This window comes from Limulus polyphemus, unplaced genomic scaffold (genome assembly GCF_000517525.1).
Source record: "Limulus polyphemus unplaced genomic scaffold, Limulus_polyphemus-2.1.2 Scaffold1459, whole genome shotgun sequence".
NCBI lineage: Eukaryota > Metazoa > Arthropoda > Merostomata > Xiphosura > Limulidae > Limulus > Limulus polyphemus.
This window is the reverse complement of record NW_013667069.1, coordinates 213163-232422: the sequence shown is the minus strand read 5'-3', so window position 1 is coordinate 232422 and position 19260 is coordinate 213163. Positions and strand designations below refer to the sequence as shown.

Below are 19260 nucleotides of genomic sequence, written 5' to 3'. Positions count from 1 at the left end.
TATTAATAAAATAGATATATTACATTGATCTGTTGATAATCTTAAAATACATGTAACCATTTTTGTTAGAATAAACACTAAAATATTTGTCTAAGTCTTAACGCACTGCCATTTTAGGAGTAAACCGAATATTGTTTGATACATTTTGACAAACATATTGTAACATCACTGAGCAAATTTTAGGGCTATTTTTACACATTGGTAAGATCTTTCTATTGAGCCTAACCAAACTAATAAAACATTATACTGAAAAACTTTAGAAATACACTAAAATTAATGTATTTTTATGCCAAATTAAACAAGTCAAGATAAACAAGAGTAAATGAAGTGGTATAAATTGTAACAGTATTTATTTGGTATCAACAGAGCATATCACTTCATTTTCTATATAATTTTAATTTCTTTATATTTATGGTTGAAATAAAACTGCATTCAAAACTATGAATAATAACATTCATTATTTTCAGGTGTCATGGCAAAAAGAGTTTCCATGGCTATCTTAAGATGATGATGAGAAAGTTTTCTGTACCATGTGCAGGAATTCTAGGGATATTGACCATAGTTCATGTGTGAAAGGTGTTGAAAGTTTTAAAACAACAGCATTTAGATACCATGCTAATTCTAAAAGACACATCAAGTGTGAGGCAGCGCTGGCATTTAAAAAAGCTAAACCAGTTTGGTTGTGAAAGCAAGATTTGAGAAAGAATGAGTATTGAAACTTAAGCTCTGCATATGCATTAGTGTATGATTTTGTATGGATTGTTGAACTCAAGTGAAAATATGTTGCTGACATGGGTATCAGTTGTCACAGTGACATGTTATGTGCAACTATCTGCAAATATATTAGTGAAGCTGCACAACATGAAGAAGTTTCCAGGCTGAGTCTAGGTCGTTTTTACACCATTATGGTGGATGGTTCCACTGATACTGTTATATGTGAAGTAGAACTACTATATTTAAGGGCAGTTAAACATGGTGAAATATATATAGTTTTAGGAGCTTGCAAAATTGTTGACAAACCTAATAGTGAATCAATAAAAGTACAATATTAGAAGCATTACATGATGAGTTAGGTTTTACTGAGAAGGAATTTTACAAACATCTCATAGGGTTTGCTGCTGATAATGTAACTGTAAATTTTGGCATAAGCAACAGATCAGTAAAGCACTTTCTTGACCAGGCTGACTGGATTACTGCTGTCCATTGTGTTTCCCAAAGATCTATCATTGCAAAACAAATGTGAAGAACTTTTGTTAGGACTGTATGTATTTTATTACCAGTCATTGTTAAAGGCCAGACATCATCTTTCAAAACCTCATCGTGTCCTGACGAGAATTGGAGGTACTAGGTGGGTACAACACACTCACTGGGCAGTTGAAAATATTTTGTCAGTATACCCAGCACTTTATGCTCATCTTGCTGCTGTAAAAGCAGACAATAAATGTTCAACCACTGCTAAGTCTAAAGCCACAGAATTTATTAATAACTATTTGGTTAAATTTTTTCTTTGACTTGACCTCAGTTACACAATGCTCTTCAACTGTAATACAAGAAAATAATGTCTGCTTTATGAAGTGAATGAGCACTTGAATTCAATAATTACAGCTTTAGAAAAATACAAAACAAATTTTGGCCCTTCACTGAGAAAATTACTGAAAGATGACACCATAGAAAACATTTCATTTTCTGATTTGCCTCTAGAAAGTGATGTCACACATTTGGAAAAAGATGAGCATTATTAACAAATTTGGTAATCATCTTAAAAAAAGATTTAGTGACCTTGAAAAGCCAGTTGTAAATGCTTTTGTCAGTCTATAATGTCAACACCTGGCCTAAGAAAGATAAAACTGCTCTCCTGAAATTTGGTGATGATGAGATCACTTTAATTTGTGAGCATTTCCAGGTTCCCTTGGCAAACTTACCTGCTGGACCTGTTACTGTACAAGATGTTTTGTCTGTATGGCACCCGTGGAAATCACTTGTTGTTTGTGCTGCTGAGAGGCAGCTTAAACATTCATCACTTGTGAACAGTATCAGTTTGTGGCTGGAAATGTGGATGAACCATGAGACATTATCACAATGTATTAACATTAATTTACCTAGTTTTATCATTATAAGCCCAAAGTGCAGAAGTTGAGAGGGGCTTCAGTCTCTACAAGTTGGTTCATATGGACATTAGAAATGGATTAAAACCAAATTCAAATGCCTTCACACTGATCCTTCTTATGATCCAGCTCCATCATATCAGTTATGGAGGGAAGATGTTAGAGGTAGAAAGCACTCAGTCAAGCCATATTGATACAGGAAAGGGAACTGTGTATCTGACCTTATTCAAGAGATGTAAATGGACTTACTAGACTAGCTCAGATTCAGAGTCATCAAGCACTTCAGACTCAGAAACAGAATTACACAGTTCAGACTAAATAATTTCTATAAATAATATGATGATCCATTGATTATTCAGATCTTCAGACTCTTTGCTCAAGAACATGCAAGACAATGGTTAAAGAATTAATTTAGCTTTCACAACATCACAAGTAAACTAAGGCTTGTGATGATAAGAGATCACACTTATGCTTTCTGTGTAAAAATGTTACGCAAATTAAAGAGTCTTTAAACTTAACAGTTCTCTACTTTCTTTTTACTATTGCATATCAATACAAAAAGACAGTTTACCAGTTATTATTGACCAATATCATGGAATAGTTTTTATGTTCAAGTAGATCACTGGGAACAAAAATATTTTGAATTTCAAAATTTACTGAACTGTGGAGTCTCATAAATTTGTCCAGGTACCTGACTCCCTGACCATAAAAGTTAATTCTGTGCCCTGGTAACCAAAAAAATATGTTGAAAACAAATGATTCCAAGTACCTACCATGTCAGAAAATTCATACTTAAGTTTCACCGTAAGTCTCACTTATCCTCTCAAGTGTAGGAAGAGGATAAATTAATTTGTTGGATTTCAAAGATGCATTTTAGAAAACCAAAAATTATCAAATTATTATACTGGTACACATAAAACCACTGTAATTTGCCTGACTTTCTAACTAAGCTGTATGTAGGTTAAGAAAACTCTAAATTCTGTTCAAAGCAAGTGTGAGAAAATGTTTATGGCTCTGAACAAAGTCCAGGTTGATCCAATAAATTTGGTAGGTATGTAGATGTTAGTTATCCTTCCAAGGTAGTAGATATTTAGTGGTACAGGTGTATAAAGTGTGTAAGTGTTTACAAACCTGTATATATATTATTAATATTTACTCATAAATGCTTAATTTTGTTACTTTTCTTACAACATAGAACCATAAATAAAAAATATGTACAGAAAAACAATGACTTCTTGTACTCATGATGTTACAAAATTGATTTGTACTTGTGCATCATACTTTTTAATCCTTGCCGTAAACCTCATATATTCTCTATAGTGGAAGGAGAAGACATTAATTTTTGTAGATTTTAAAGATGCATTTTAGAAAAATCAAAAAATTATCAAAATCCCAGTGGGCTGGTGATACCTGGGCCAGTGGGATGATAACCGGGTTATATTGTCCCGGTGCTACTGACTAACCTATTGTGCATCTCTCTTTCTATATATATCATCCTGAATTTTCAGTATTTGCTCAAGCCGTTTTAGGCTCTCAATCTGCCCCTGTATACTGGTATATATAAAATCAGATTAGTTTATCTGGCTTCCTAACTAAGCTATATGTGATTAAAAAACATCTTTTCTGTTCAGAACAATAACTTAATCCACAGATTTCAACATTTCCAGTAAAACTCATTAAAAGCCAATTACAAATGACTGTCAAAATTACAAAGTTTGGAATATGCTCTTTGTATTAGTTATAAATACATACTTAAGTAGGTGTGAGTAGACAAGAGAATTCAAAATAACAGAGTAGTGAGCAGGGCTACCCTCATAGGTTTGCAAAATATATTGATATCTCAGCAAATGAAAAAGGGTAAGAGGTTCTTATTTTATATTCTAACTTATAAATATCCGAAGTCTGAGTTTCTAATTTGTTAACCACTATAGATATTGTACGTTAGGCATTACAAAATATAAACTGAGCAGTAAGAAAAGATATGCCATATGACACACAAAAAAGCATATTTGGCATTTTTTAAGTATTTTCTTTTGAATCAAGAAATTAAAACATATATTAAAATTTAAATTATATTTAAATTATATTTTGATACCAATTTTATTGACATATATTGATAATAAAGTTATCTAACTAAATTTTGAAAATAGCTCTCTAAAAGCTATAGTGATTACCTAATACACTACATATTTTTGATTTGAGGGAAAATAACAGTGATTTTTTTCTTTATCCAACTATTACTTTTGTTAAAGGCAACTATTCTAAATTAATACCATTTCCTTCAAAATCACTTACAAGAATGTTTCTCTGCAGGAGTGTTGTGTCTGGAAAGTTATGCATATAAACCTGGTTAGCTGTTGTATTAATGTCTACTGCAGCTTCAATTTTAAAAGATATACCTGTGGCTGTAAAAGAAATAATATAAACTATGATATCTTCCACTCGACTATATAAAAAAGATTCTGTTGTAAAATGTAAAAATTGTATGATAAAGGTTCATTAAGAGGTGCAATTGCACTAATAAAATTAATTTAATCTTGAATTTATCAGTACCAAACATATTTTTTAAAGCCCAAATAATTGGTAACACACATTACCTTACAGCATATGCCAACATCAGTAAGTCAAGCCATATACAGAGAGGTACATTACACTTAGAAGTATGTCTTTAAACTACAATCATAACATACTAATACACTATATATTTTAGATTTGAGGGAACATAACACACACACATAACATGTGGACAACAGGGTATGAACTGGTCCTTCACAGCTGTCCTTGCATACTCACCTATGAGAAAAATAATTTCTCAAGAATGGAAGAGCTACTTTATGGGGTTAGGTTAATATTAGTTGACTTACTTTTTGTAAAGAAAGGTAAAGATAATCCAAGAAGATCAATAGGACAAGAAGATTTATGTTTAATGTTTGGAAAAAGACAGATTAGGCTCTAGTTGAGACAGTTCTATTTTTGTAACAGAGTGATTGGTTTATGGAATGAGTTGCCATAAGTAGTATTAAATGCCAGAACTTTATAATTGTTTTAAAGGCAAGTCAGTGATTTCATGAAGAATAAAGGGTGATTTTCTTTGCTTATCTTTTGTGTGTGGCACCATATCAAAATCTTTCTGAAAATCTAAGACACCTAGTCTACAAACTTTCCATTATCCAGATAACAAGTAAAATATACGGAAAAAAGGTGACAGATTAGTAAGGAAAGATTTCCCTATGGTGAATTCATGCTATATTCTTTTATATCATATTTAAGTATGTGATTTTGGAAAGCTTCTTTTATCAGACTCTAGAATTTTGCCCATTACTTTAGTAAATAAATTGCAGAGTAACTCTTTTTCACCCCTTTTAAACATAGCAGTACCTAGCAATTCTCCAATCCTCATGCCAATCGTCTTGACTTAGAGAAAATTAAAGGTTCACTTACTTGATCTTTGACATCCTTTATAACCTTGTGTGATGCTGGTGCTTTATCTATTTTTGACATCTCATTCTTTCTACTACAAAAGGATTGATATCAACATGATTCAGGTTAATCCCAGTATTATCCATAGAAGTAACAGGGTAATGAATATTGCTGACATCCTCTCTTGTAAAAATAGAAAGTTCAGCATCTTACAGTCTTCAACAAAAACCTTGCCATCAGCATACTTTAAGAGCATAACCTACACTTTAACATTCTGCTTACCTTTAACATACTTGAATTCTTGCTGTTAGTTTTTACATTATCAGCCAGCTGTTTGTCATAAGCTAGTCTGAATTTTCTAATTTCCTTTTTTAATCAAACCCTTAAATTCCTAGTCTTGTAAATGTTCTGTCTTATCTATCCATTTAAACCTCTTAAACTTGTGCATTTATCTTTGATTTTCTCCTTCTTTTGTAAGCCAATTAGGTGTGATCTTCCCTGTTATCCTTTTCCCCTTTGTAGGAACATACCTATCTTGAATTAAAGATATTTGTAAAAAAATTCCCAAATCTGTCCCACATCACCTTTTAACCCATTTTCCCAATTCACCTGTGATAAATCTTGTCTCACTGCCTCAAAATTGGTTTTCTGAAAATTAGAAATGTTAATATTTTCCTAAATTGAAAATGTATTTCCAACAATAGTTTCCTCCATTCACACTTACAGCTATTATTCAACCATCAGGATTTCTTCCTTTGGCCATCTAAGCATTGGTCTAATTTTTTCTCGTTTGCTACAGTCTTTTATACCCCACTCAACTGCCTTTGGCAATATTTATCTTGTGATACTCTCCACCTACATCAATGTGACACCTATCCTGGTACTGTATATAAATACCTCATTCAAATAATGTTATCATATTTTGATACTGACTCAATTCCAATCCCTAACACTGGCTCTTAGTGGGTAGGAAGGATGGAAGAGTGTAAGAGCAGGTAAGAATTATTTCAATATACATTTTCAATTTAGGAATATGTTAACTTCCAAAACATACATACCTCCTCTTCCCCTTACAGCTATAATCCCACACTGATAAGGTGGAGAGGCTAGTGAGGGCATTATCCATACAGAAAGAATCTGCATAGGCCATGGCTGTGTCAATAGAAGATTGGCACCCTTGTGAGGGAAACCACACTGCATACAGAACAGGTATGCTCTTCGTCAAAAGAACTGAATTCCTGTATCATGAGTGGAATGGTATGCAAGTTATTACCACTATAGGCCAGTCCCACCCAAATATCTGAGGTTCCACTACTTGGGGTTGGAATTAAGGTTTCTTGGTTCCTATATTCCACATTGGCAGTTAGGGCTATTGGACAGCAACACTATATATGTGTGTATATATATATATATATATATATATTACTCATGAGTGGATCCCTATCTGTAGCCACAGAGTGATGTGTTCAGAATCATAGGAATCAGGGCAAGAAAGTAATCAACACCGAAGTGGACAAACCTTCTTCACCCGAAGAAGTCTGAAAGGCAACACCTCAGGCTTGAAATGACAGGACTGTGTGTACCCTGTTTAACCTGAGGAAACAGAACTCATCCAGTCTGGAATTATGAAAACTCATCTTCACTCCCCAACCTTGTGGGCACGGTATATTCCACTTGCCCATGGAATTATGGGAAGGACGTGGAACAACAAGAACCCACGATGGGACCACTCTGTGTTCAGAATAATGAAGAGATACTGGACCCTTTTCAATGAAGAATGTACTGATAGCGGAGCAGCAAATCTGAACTGGTAGAATGAGTAGGCTGGTGTCACTCCTACCAACATCTGAGATAAAAATCTAGGGATCCAAGTTGGTCTTAAGGAACACCTTAATTCTACAGAGCCCGTTACAACCTGCACAAAGTATACTGAATTGGTAGTGGCTAGTGCGGAATTGGTTTGATAAAAGCACACCTTTCTGGGCAACACTCTCCACACAGTTGGATCCTGCAAAAACAAGGTAAGAGACCCTGAAAGGTAGAAATGAAGATAAACACCCCTCTGGATAATCTAGCATAAATGGGTAAGATAACTACAGGTTGTAGATAAAAACTCTCATATGAAGAGACTGCCAGATCATGCAAATAATGAGAAATTCAACTGGGCCACCAAGGGCATAGAAAAGTGACAAATCTCATTAGATGCAACTCACAGAAGATTCCTCACCTTTGAAGAGAGCCCAGACTAAAATTGTTGTCTAGTATCTCTAAAGGTATTAATGCAGGCAACAAAACCTTCAAGACTCTCACTGAATGTGACCAAGATCAAAATCTGATGAGACATAGAAGAGAGAAAGAGTGATCAGATGAAACGGAGAAAAGGATTGAACCCATCCTATCTGACGGCATGCTGGGTAAGAAGAACTGGTCTGAGGATGTAGAGAGAATGAGAATGTGGTATGTGGACAAACAGTGTAAATCACTCTGACTGGTGATGTCTGCAGGTCAGCAGCCACAAAAAATAAACCAGCAGATAAAGGGGATACATGGCATATAAGAGTCAGGTCACAAACGTGTTGAGAAAGAACCTGTAATGTAAACTTAATATCCATGGTAGGTAACTGGAATGGTCATTTGGGACAAGTACCAAAAGCAGCTTGAGGAATCTGGAGAGTAATTACAAGGGACTCAAAAAATACGTGGTCAGGATAATCAAATGATAGTTGATAAGGCCACCTTAATCAAGGCAACAGTGGAAGATGCAAAAACCTGTGCCAAAGAGCCAGGTCAAAAAACAAGTTATGGTTGACACTACTGATGGAAATGGATTCAACCGCCTCATATCATTACCGTTGATAAATGTGCCTTTCGGACTAAGCAAAAACTGAGGCAGATATATGGCAACCTTATAAATTAAACCATATATGCCAGAAGTTTGAGCTTCTGGATAGCTGGGTGTACCATATCAGATCATGGCTGCCTCCACAGATAGATCCTAGAAAGAAGTGGCAGACTTGGACACTCCAGAAGGGACTGCAAAAGCAGAAACCCTGATGTAGCAGCCAATCTGATGCTATCAACAGGACCTGACAATGGGTTAGAACAAATCATATTTAGTACCCTGGATAATATATGAAGTGGACAGAAGGCTTACAGTTGTAATCCTATCCTATCCTCATGGAATGCATCTATTGCCAAAGCCTGAAGATGAATTACTGGAGACCAATTTGCCAGTAGTTGTGTAAACCAATGAGAGGCCAACCTACTAATTAGAGTTGCAAAATAAGAGCCAATCCAACAAAACCTTGCAATGCAACATCTATTCTGTTGGAATAATCTCTTTGGATTGAAACAACTGACTTGCTACAACAGGCATCACCCATGGAACGTGGCAAGCTATAAGGGTGATAAGATAGGAATGGTCCTGAGAAGGAGGTCTAAAATTTGAAAACAAGGAGCCCTAGACCATGTGCCTTCTTGATGAGAACTACAAGACACCACCATGGAATTGCCAGAGTGAAGCCTGAAAATTTACTCCTTAGTAAGCCCAGACCATGAGGCATTGCCTGTTGAAGAACAAGAAGAATGAAAACAATGTGTAGGAAATCCTATTTGTCCATGCATAGACCCTGGAATCCCTGACTGTTGATATATGCCTGAAACAAGGCATTCATGTAGAGAAGGAACTCTGGATGAGATGGCAGCGGAACCTATATTGTAGTAGTGTCCCGACTTAAAAAAAAGATCCTAACTAAGGAAACTGGGGAAATCAGTGAATCGACGTTTATCTCTTGGTCGCATAAAGCCAGTAAAAGGATCACTTGTGTTCTTGTTCCAAAGGCATGAGGGATTTGAGTGGTGCCCACATTCTTAGAAGAGAAAGAACCATCTGTGCAGTGGGAGAAGGAGAGGTGAGTAAGAGTGTGGCATCCTGTTCTATAGCATTGAGCCAGATGGGAGTCAGCTGAGCTTGACTGAGAGATGAGATGAAAAATAAAAAATACCCAGACTGATGACATATTGAATTAGAGAAAGAATAGATGTCTCAATCCTGAAAGGGAAGCCTGCCTGGGTTGTTTCTGAAAGTAGAATCAGGGTGTGATGGTCTGACAATTGATGAGATGGAGCCAGCAGAACCCATATGAAGCTGACATGAGACTGAAGTTAAAAAAACTGGAACCCTTATGCACGACAAATGCCAATAATGGTGGAACTGCACTGCTATGGCAATGTGCAGATAGGAGCTGACTACAACCAACTGGGACATCTACAATCCCAGTAAAAAAATCAACACAGATTGAGGAATCAGTAACTTATGAACCTTGGAGAATCTAGGAATTGATAGAAACAAGAAAGATCAATAACTGTTTGCATAAGCCCAACAACTTACAGGAATAAGAACTCTGAAGAACTAGCATGATTCTCTCAATACCTCCTGATCAACCAAACTCAGGAAACCTTAGAACTAACTTCCAAATCCCAACAAACTGCAGGAGACAGAAACCCTACAGGTTTGATGGATAATATTGGTAAAGATGTGAACTGAATGATTAATTGTCATTTAAGAATCTGCAGTACTCCTGAACACATGGTTAAGGTTATCACACATCCAGAAATTCTTGGAACTGAGCCCCCACAGCCCTTGAAGGTATACAATAATCACCAATGCTGCTGGTGATCCAACTAAGAAGCAGAAACCTTGGATATAGACAGAATCTATTCTGGGTACCAATGTTCCCGAGGGGGCTGATGTCAGGGGTCAGGACCCATGATTAAGGGGCGGAACTATGACCCCCTGTAGGAGCCGAGGTAATTGGAGACTCCAATGACAATAGGGAAGAATGTAAATGCCTAAAACTGAACCAACGTGCATGGTAACAATGGGCCAGCTCATCATCAGTAAAGTTGGTGATCCTGACAGTCTTCTAACAAAGTGAAGTGAAAATAAACAAAATCTTGAATTTTAGAGTTGTATGTCCATAGACTTACTCTGTCCCATTAAGGGACATTGAGCTATTAAGGTGAACTACAAACTCTGCCTTAGAACCCCGAAATTCGAGGAGCAGATGTATTATTTGAGAGTTGGAAAATACTTCAACCTTGCAGTGGTAGGCTAAATCACAAAGTTCCCACAACATGTCAGATAAGGCCTAACTGTCCCTTCACATAACTGAGAAATAGAACTTTCAGCATGAACCACAATATCCATGTATGGAGAAATAACTAAAAATTTGCTCCCAGACCTTTCAGCCATCAAGTAAGGTACAGGTGCAAAAGCAGCCAGGAAAATGCCCAAAACATCACATCTGGAAGAATCAACAGAATAAAAACAACTCAAAGGCACCTTATCCCAAATTGGCCTCCCTTTCATATTTCATAGGTCATTTAAAGACTGTGTTAATTACCAGTGATTAGAACAGCATTTTGCGAAGTAAATTTGTTTTGTTTGAGCAAAGCAACCATGAGCCATCTGCCGCATTCACCCTAGGAAATCAAACCTCAGACTATAGTGCTGCGAGTCCATAAACTCATCACTGTCCCACAGAGGGACTGAAAATCCAGCAGACTAAAATAAGGCACAGGAGGAAGCAAATCTAAAGTCTCTCCAAAATGTTGAGGATCATCCTCAATTGCAGCCTCAGATCCCCCCCCAGAAGACCACCACAGATCCAAATATACATCTCCATCTCACAATGAATAAGATTACTGACAGTCTCAACTGAGAGTGACTCCCCCCTCCCTGATTTTTATGTGATGCTACATATCAGAGGTGGGTAGGAGAGACCCAGTTTGCCTCTGTGCCAGAAATAATAATCCAGGAATTCATACCATAAATTGGCTTGCCAATCATAAGAAATTATTATATTTCAATTATCATTATTATTATGAAAATCAACTAGATAACATGATAATGTTCAAAGTATCTCCTAATGATCATAATACTGAGAAACCCATTAGTGTCACTTTATCTAGAAAAAAGTGATAATGTTATCTGAATTAGTTGCTTATATACAGTACTAGGAAAGAAGGAACATTCACACAGGTGGATAGTATCACGAGATAAATATCATCAAGGGCAACTGAGTGGGGTATAAAAGACTGGAGCAAACGAGAAAAAATTAGACCAATGCTTAGATTGGCAAAGGAAGAAACCCTGGCAGTTGAGTAATAGCCATAAGTGGGAGAAGAGGTATGTATATTTTGGAATAAAATTTTTCATCTCAACATGAAACCTAACATACCATAATCTCTTTTCCCAATTGTTCCTTCACTTGAACTTTTGCAACCACATTCACTTTAGTGGTTAACAATAAATCTAAAATGGTATCCCCTCTGGTTGGATCTCTGACCATTTGGTATAGAAAACTATCCTAAATCACTTCAAGAAATCTCTTTCTCTCATTAAAAGACTTCATATATTGCAAATCAATGTGTTTAACATTAATATATCTTATAATTATATTGCATCAGTATTCATATTAGTGACAAACCTAATATCATTAAACATTTTTTTATTGATGTCATTTATTTGATCAGATAGTTTACATGTATAACAATTGGTAACTAAAAACTTTCTACTCTTGAATGTAACCCATACATATTAAACCTCTTGATCATCATTTTATGTCTTCAATCCCAACAGACTGCAGTTATTCCTTTATATAGGAAACCACCCCACTCTCTTTTTTAAAAAGTCTGTCACTATCAAGTACCTTATAAACTGGAATTTCAAAATAATTCTTATTAGCAATGTTTTCTTAATATAACCAAATTTCAGTATTTCCAATTATATAATAGGCTTTTATTTCAGTCTGAGTCTTGGACTTGTTCATTTTGTTCCTGATACACTGTACTCCTAAAACTAAAATAATAGAAATTAAGCTTATCTTTGAGTTGAACAGATTTTTTTAAAACTATTATTTAGCTTGCTATGCTTTAAGCCTTCTTCCAATCTCCTTGATGTCCTAGTTTTCCTATCAATTCATTTATTCCCAATTCCTCAAGCTACCTCACCATCAGATAAGCACAATTTAAACTCTTTGGAGTTTCCTTGGAGCTATCCAAGATATTTTGTTACCTAACCTACTCAAGTGTAACTCAAGTCCAGCCAATACTTCACCCTTACTCTGAAAACTATCACACAGATCCATCTATCCTAACTGTTACTCTATCATATCATTGATAATCTTTTGTACATATAATCCTTGGATAATTAAATATAATTCATTTTCACCACATCTACATAAAATAAATATGGACAACTGTCACAAAATAAAAGACTGTTTGGTTTAAATATTAGTGATTAATTTATATTTGTGAGTGAACATTTTATTATTTTTTAAGTTTTGTTAAAAGCTAAAAGCAGACAATTGTAGGTTTTGTTAATAACTAATTGGTGTCGAGAATATAAAAAGTGGCCAAACAACTAGTAAGGATATAAATAGCGTGAGATAAGCGGGAAGCAGCAGACAGACAGTATTAACAGATAAAAGCAAAGAAAATATAGTTAAGTAACGTAAAAGTGACAGGCCTAACGTTTAATATATATATTAGAGTGAAACAACAGTGGAAAAGGAAAAGAAAAAATAACTTTATTCCATCAAGGCAAAATTCTAAAGTAATGAATGAGTCTGAGTGCACTTTGACAAAAGGAACATACTATCTATAGAAGAAAGACCACAATTGTTAAGCGAATCACACCGGACTAATATTGTATTAGTATCAGAGAAAATAGTTCAGCTTGTCAACTGCAATTCTAAAGTAATTGACCAGGCCTAAGTGGACTTTTGACAAGAAAAGGAGAACTATACCTATATTTATATAATGTTTACGATATGCTTATATTCTCTATAGTGTGAATACTTTACTGTACATATGTTTAACTTGTTCTGAATATATCATTTGAAAACAAGTAAAGTGTGTGATATTTATTCATCACCGAATTTATCACTAACAAGTCACAGACACCTACTGTAGAAGAATACTAAGCCCAACAACAACATAGTATACATTTATACTATTAAGAAATATAAGTAAAAGCCATTTATTTTGACAATTGGCAAAAAAAAAAACATATACATATTTTTTAAAATCTGAAACAACAATGGACTATTTGTTCAATAATGCTGTCCTTTTTCAGTAAATCAGTTCCCTCTTTAAAATTCCTGTAAGGTATTGGCCTCCACTACTGCTAATGGCAACTCACTTGATAAATAAATCACCCTTTTAGAAAAACAAAAGCTATCTTAACTGATGCCTATTCTGTATTTTCCATATTTCAAATTCATGTTCTTACATCTTGTTTTCTTCAGAATGTAGCACATAGAAATCACGGACACAGATCTTTTTTATTGATCCCCTAGATAACCTTAAAAATCCAGGAAAATCACCTTGTACTCTTCTTTTCTCCAGATAAAAGAGATCTTGAGGTATTTTCAGGTTAAGTATTAGGAAGGTTCACTGTGTAACAGGATAATTTGGAAGAAAATTATGAAGTAACACTGTATTTAACAAAATTAACCTAGTTTAAGCAAAGATGTAAATAAACTGGATGTGTGACAGAAAATGAACAAACAAAAGCAAAGTGTGTATACTTGCTTTCTGGACACTGGACACCTTTCAGTCACCAAATCATTCAAGATTAAGAACAATAAATTTTACTTCACAAAGATTTACTCCATAATGTTTAAATCTATTACTTAATGGGAAACAACTGGATTTACTTTCAGCAAAGAAGAGGTCATAACTTCAAGATATCATGTGTAGAATTTCAGCCATGCTCTCCCATGTGTAGAACAAGTGTAACCTCACTAAAATTACTTAGAACAAAGTCGGATTAATGAATTTCTTGAACATGTATTGTGTGAAAACTACATATACATTCAAGTATTTTTGAAAATTTTGACATTAAAACGAGAAGGTAGGAAACACACAGTGTGTCTGCATACCACAACATTAACCTATCCTCATAATATAACCATTCTATAAGTCATCCTATTACTATTACTCCTAGCTATTCTCACCACTATGTAAGTTTAAGTGGAATTACTTAATGAATTTCTACCTTATCAATAAACTTACTGTATACAGTATTCCACATTAGGCCTAACTAATAATCTTTATAAAGATAATTGCTTCTTCTGGACTGTAATCAATGCCTATAAATACACCATAAATTATATTAGCACTGTTTCTATGTTTGAGTGACTTTTCCACTATTACTCCAAAAACCTTCAGTTATGCTACTGAATGGGTTCTCATCATGATCTATGTTAGATGTGTGATCCGAATCATAACCCAAATGCATTACCTTGCACTTCCTAAAATTAAAGGTTATTTGTCAAATATTTGTCTCACCTACTAACTGATCTAAGTCATTCTGCAGTACCTCAACATCTTCAATGCTGATAGAAATACCCAAGAATTCAACACATGCCCTTAGTAAACTTTACAAATTATACCTCTATTAATATCATTAATGTAAATAAAATAAACAACAAAAACACAATGACCCAATCACTGGCTCTTCACTAGTCCCAAAGGTCCAGTTTGACTGCACTCAACTAATAACAATCTTTTTTTTCTTTCTTCCATCCTAACATTTACATTCTAGTGATCTTGTGAAGCACCCCATCTCAAGGGTGAGTGTACATAGCCATGGAAAATTTAGAAAAATCAACATGACTTACAGTGCAGATTTGACAGCAAGATGTCTGCAAATGGTTATAGCCATCTAAGTGGAACCCATTCCGAGCACAGACAAAATACCTGATCAGGCACCACTTGCCACAGAGTGGGATCCAAAATGAAGCTGAAGCAGGGGCCCCCTGAAAGAAAAGAAAGCATTAGTCCTTATGTCACAGCCTCACCAAACTCTGTAGAATAGCCACAGGTGGTAGGCGATACCCCAATGAAGCAGAAACAGAAATGTGATGTAGGTAGTGGGAGATGAATGTTTGTGGAGTCGTCCACATGCCCAATCGTAGAATCTCTTCCAATGGCTGATGAAGATGGAAGGCAAGGGAGAAGGTAAGGTGACAGATTTGATGTGAGGAAACATGAAAGAAATCATGTTGGGAAGGAGAAAAGGAGGAATAGGCCAACTGGATCAAATGTCAAAACCCAACTGGTCAGGGTAACAGGGGAATGATCATGGAAAGAGGAAGGTTGCTAAGGGATAAAAAGGTAGGAAAGAGAACCCCGGAATGAAGCCGTGTGAACAATATAAAAATGGAGGACATGGAAAGGACAGAGGAGTCTATCCAGATCAGGACGAGGGTAGAGATGTGATATAGATGATAGGCAGATAGGAAAAAAGGAGGACTGACCTTCTCAAGCCGCAGAGGTCTTGAGAAGGAAAGCATAATTAAGATAAAGGATAACATAGGAGTAGTAGTACAGGGTCCTGGTAAAATCGAGGGCAAAATATCTGACCTACGATGCCTGCAGGCCAGGAGGAGGAGGAAATATGCCTTCAAAGAAAGATGAAACAGGTTAAACATACATAGAGGTTCAAACAGAGGTAAAGTGATGACATGAAGGATCACATTAATGTCCCAGTCTAGTAGCAACGGATGCCTCAGTGGCCAATGGAGCCTGAAGGAAAAGATCAACGTGGAAATGAGAGGGGAGGCAAAGACCCTGCGGAAATGGGAAAAATGGAATGTATAGGATAACGCCACCCAAAACCCTGAAATTGAGGATACCGATGAACCCCTCTCAAAGAGCCATGTGAGAAACTGAGAGATATAGGCAACTGTTAGTTGAGAAGCCTGAAACCCCAAGTCAATGTTAATAGACAGCCAAAGAAGAATGGTGAATGTAACAGGTTAAATGTGAAGCTACTCAGTGAGAAAAACCTGCCAAGGACCTGACAAAGCCAGGTGTGAAGATGGAGGATGGATGGTGTCAGGATGTAAGGGAAGAGGAAGGGGGGGACCACCTGCAGTTGGAATAACTGAGGAAACCAAGGTTGAGCAGGCCAGCAAGGAGCAGTCAGAAGGACCATGCATGGAGTGGCATGGAAGAGAGAGACCACCCAATGAAGTAAACAGATGAGAGGGTAAACATAAAGGAACTAATCCCAGCTGAAGGCATCAACAGCCAAGGATGGAGGAACAGGGCCCAAAACCAAAGCAATTTGTGATTGAGGGCAGTGACAAAGGCACTGATATGGGGCATACCAAGATGAAAACTGCACCACTGAAAAACAGCAGGATGTAGGTACCACTCTGTGGTATAAATGCAATTTGGTCAGAAAGACGATCAGCTATGAGATTGAAAGCACCTGGTACATGACACGTCATCAAACGAATGTGATGTATGTGGGCCCAAAGAATATCCATAGTGCAAAAACATGGGGATCTGGACCTAGTGCCACCTTGGTGATTGATAGAATTGTCAGGATGGATCATAACTAGCCTGCAGCTGGCAAGAGAAAGAAATTAATCCAAAGCCCGATGAACAGCCAGGATTTAGAGAACATTGATGTGAAAAGAACTTTCCTCCACAGACCAACAACCCAAAACCTCCTGGATATCCACCCAGGCACACGAGCCCTGAAGGGATGCATCTATGAGCAGATATAAATCTGGTCATGGAGGAGGAAGCGGGACCCTCACTGTGGGCCCTGTTCAAGCACCAATGGCGATCATCTACAAGGGATGAGGGAAGGGATATAGAAGTATCCAAGGGATCCCTGATGAGGTTCCATTGATTGTGAAGGACCCATTGAAGAAACTACATATGGGCCCTCCCCAGAGGTATGAGAGGGGTCATGGAGGATCACATCTTCAAAAGTGATAAAACCTCGTGAACTGTAAGTGAAGGAACAGCCTGTTCCATAGAGTGGAGCCAAAGAGGAGAAGGTTGGGCCCGATTGAGATGGGTGTTGAAGAAAATACCCAAATGCATAAGGTATTGGGTAAGACAAAGGAAAGACTACTCCAACTTAACCAACCAGTCCACCCATGGAGCTTTGGCCAGGAGCTGACGAGTGTCATAGACCAATTCCTGTTTCGAATGAGAAAGAAGAAGCCAGTCGTGGAAGTGCAACCCAATGGCATGAATATGTTGAGCAAAGGAGTGGACCATTTGACAAAACATGTATGGTGCTGAGGTTATACCAAAGGTAATGTGTGAAACTGGCACACAATCCCCTAATAGATAAGCCAAAAATATGGATGGAAATGTTTCATCAAAGGAATGTATAGGTAAGTATTGGAAATGTCCACCTTGATCATCCAAAGACCTGAAGATCCTGAGGAGGAGGGAAGGGAATGGGAACATGGATAATGGAGGGAGAGAAAGAGGATAACGTCTCCTTTCGAGATCACCTTGTGCACCCATACATCGGTAAGAAAAAGGTCCCCACAGATGAAATTCAAGAGATGAGCTCCCACTGGGCCCATACTGACCACATAGTCACCAGAAGGCAATGAGAATATTCTTTGTAAGTCTACTGCCTGCAATGATTTATTAAAGTGTGCTAAGAGTAAAAAGAAGTAAACATTTAAGAATAGTTAATAAATAACTAAATAATTTGAAATTATTTTGAATATTCTTTGTGGAAGTACTGTTTACATCATTATACTGTCATAAAGAATCATAAAACATTGAAAGATGAGAAGCAGGAACAAAAGAAACCAAGGGAATAGTCTCATAATTATCATTAATTTTAATTTTATGTCATTGATGTAATGCAGGAGTTGATGATGTAACTGGTGTTTACCTTTGACATATCCTGGCTAATGGTTTGACATTAGCTGCCATGGGGTATGCATTGTACATTCTCTTTAGTTTCACTGAAAATTTACAGTCATTTAAAAAGCCTCACTGATCTTTATTCCTTGGAGAGGCTTTAATATGAACTTGCTTTCAGTCATAAGTTTAAATTTTATAATCAGTCTTTGAAACAATTCTGTCATGAAGGCTTGCAGGGTTTATAATAATAGTGCCTACAACATTGATCTGGATTTAAGAATATGGATGATAAAATATATATGTTTGAGTGTTTGTACATTGTAGCACCATAGTTACACTGTAATTTCTTTTTTTATCCTATGGAGAAAATAAGTTGCATGGAAAAAGATATATTTTACATGCTTTTCTTATAAGTGTATATAACAAAAATAAAGTACTGGTATTTTTTGCAAGTTACATTTTTCTCAGAAATTGAAATATTTTTGTCTTAAAAATAATGTGCTTGTAAAAAATCCAGATCTGTGAGTTAGGAAGATAATCTTTTAGAGCAAGGAGACTCCGGGGTAGAGGTGTCAGGATTTACTGAAAATGAAATGAAAAGGTGGCAACAATAGTCACAGGTATTCAATTTTTATGGAGTATAGTAATAAAAATCATAAATAGGTTTAAATCTATGTTTTCAAAAATATGCTAAAAATTTCATATATACCTGTAAAAAGTATAACTATAAGAAGTTTTTATGCTTAGGAATCAATCTCAATATCAGAAGAATATGTTATGCATGATAAACCTAATAAGTGCAGTACTAAGTTATAACACTTGTAATATTAATTATCAGTAGTATTACTACTATTAGTACTAGTAGTAATAGTAATAATACCGTATTTTTCGGAATATAAGACACACACCCTTATTTTGAAGACAAAGTTTTGGGGAAAAAAGCTACAGTCACACTTGAAAGATTTTTATTGAACAAAAATTCAATTTGATACTTTAAAAATTAGTATATATTGTTCTAAACACAAATGAGCTC

At 36.0% G+C, this 19260-nt stretch overlaps 1 protein-coding gene across 3 annotated transcripts in view; it reads right to left on the bottom strand.

The window, feature by feature from the left end:
- The window catches only part of LOC106463677 (tRNA (cytosine(38)-C(5))-methyltransferase-like), a 54615-nt gene that overhangs the window by 34411 nt on the left and 944 nt on the right, over window positions 1–19260 (bottom strand). For 2 of the 3 annotated variants that reach the window (XM_013923734.2, XM_022391258.1), the window contains exon 2: window positions 4401–4510. The exons of the other annotated variant lie outside the window; for it this stretch is intronic. In XM_013923734.2, the coding sequence (XP_013779188.1) occupies window positions 4401–4510 (110 nt within the window). The remainder of the gene's footprint in view (window positions 1–4400; window positions 4511–19260) is intronic. 3 annotated transcript variants of the gene reach the window in all.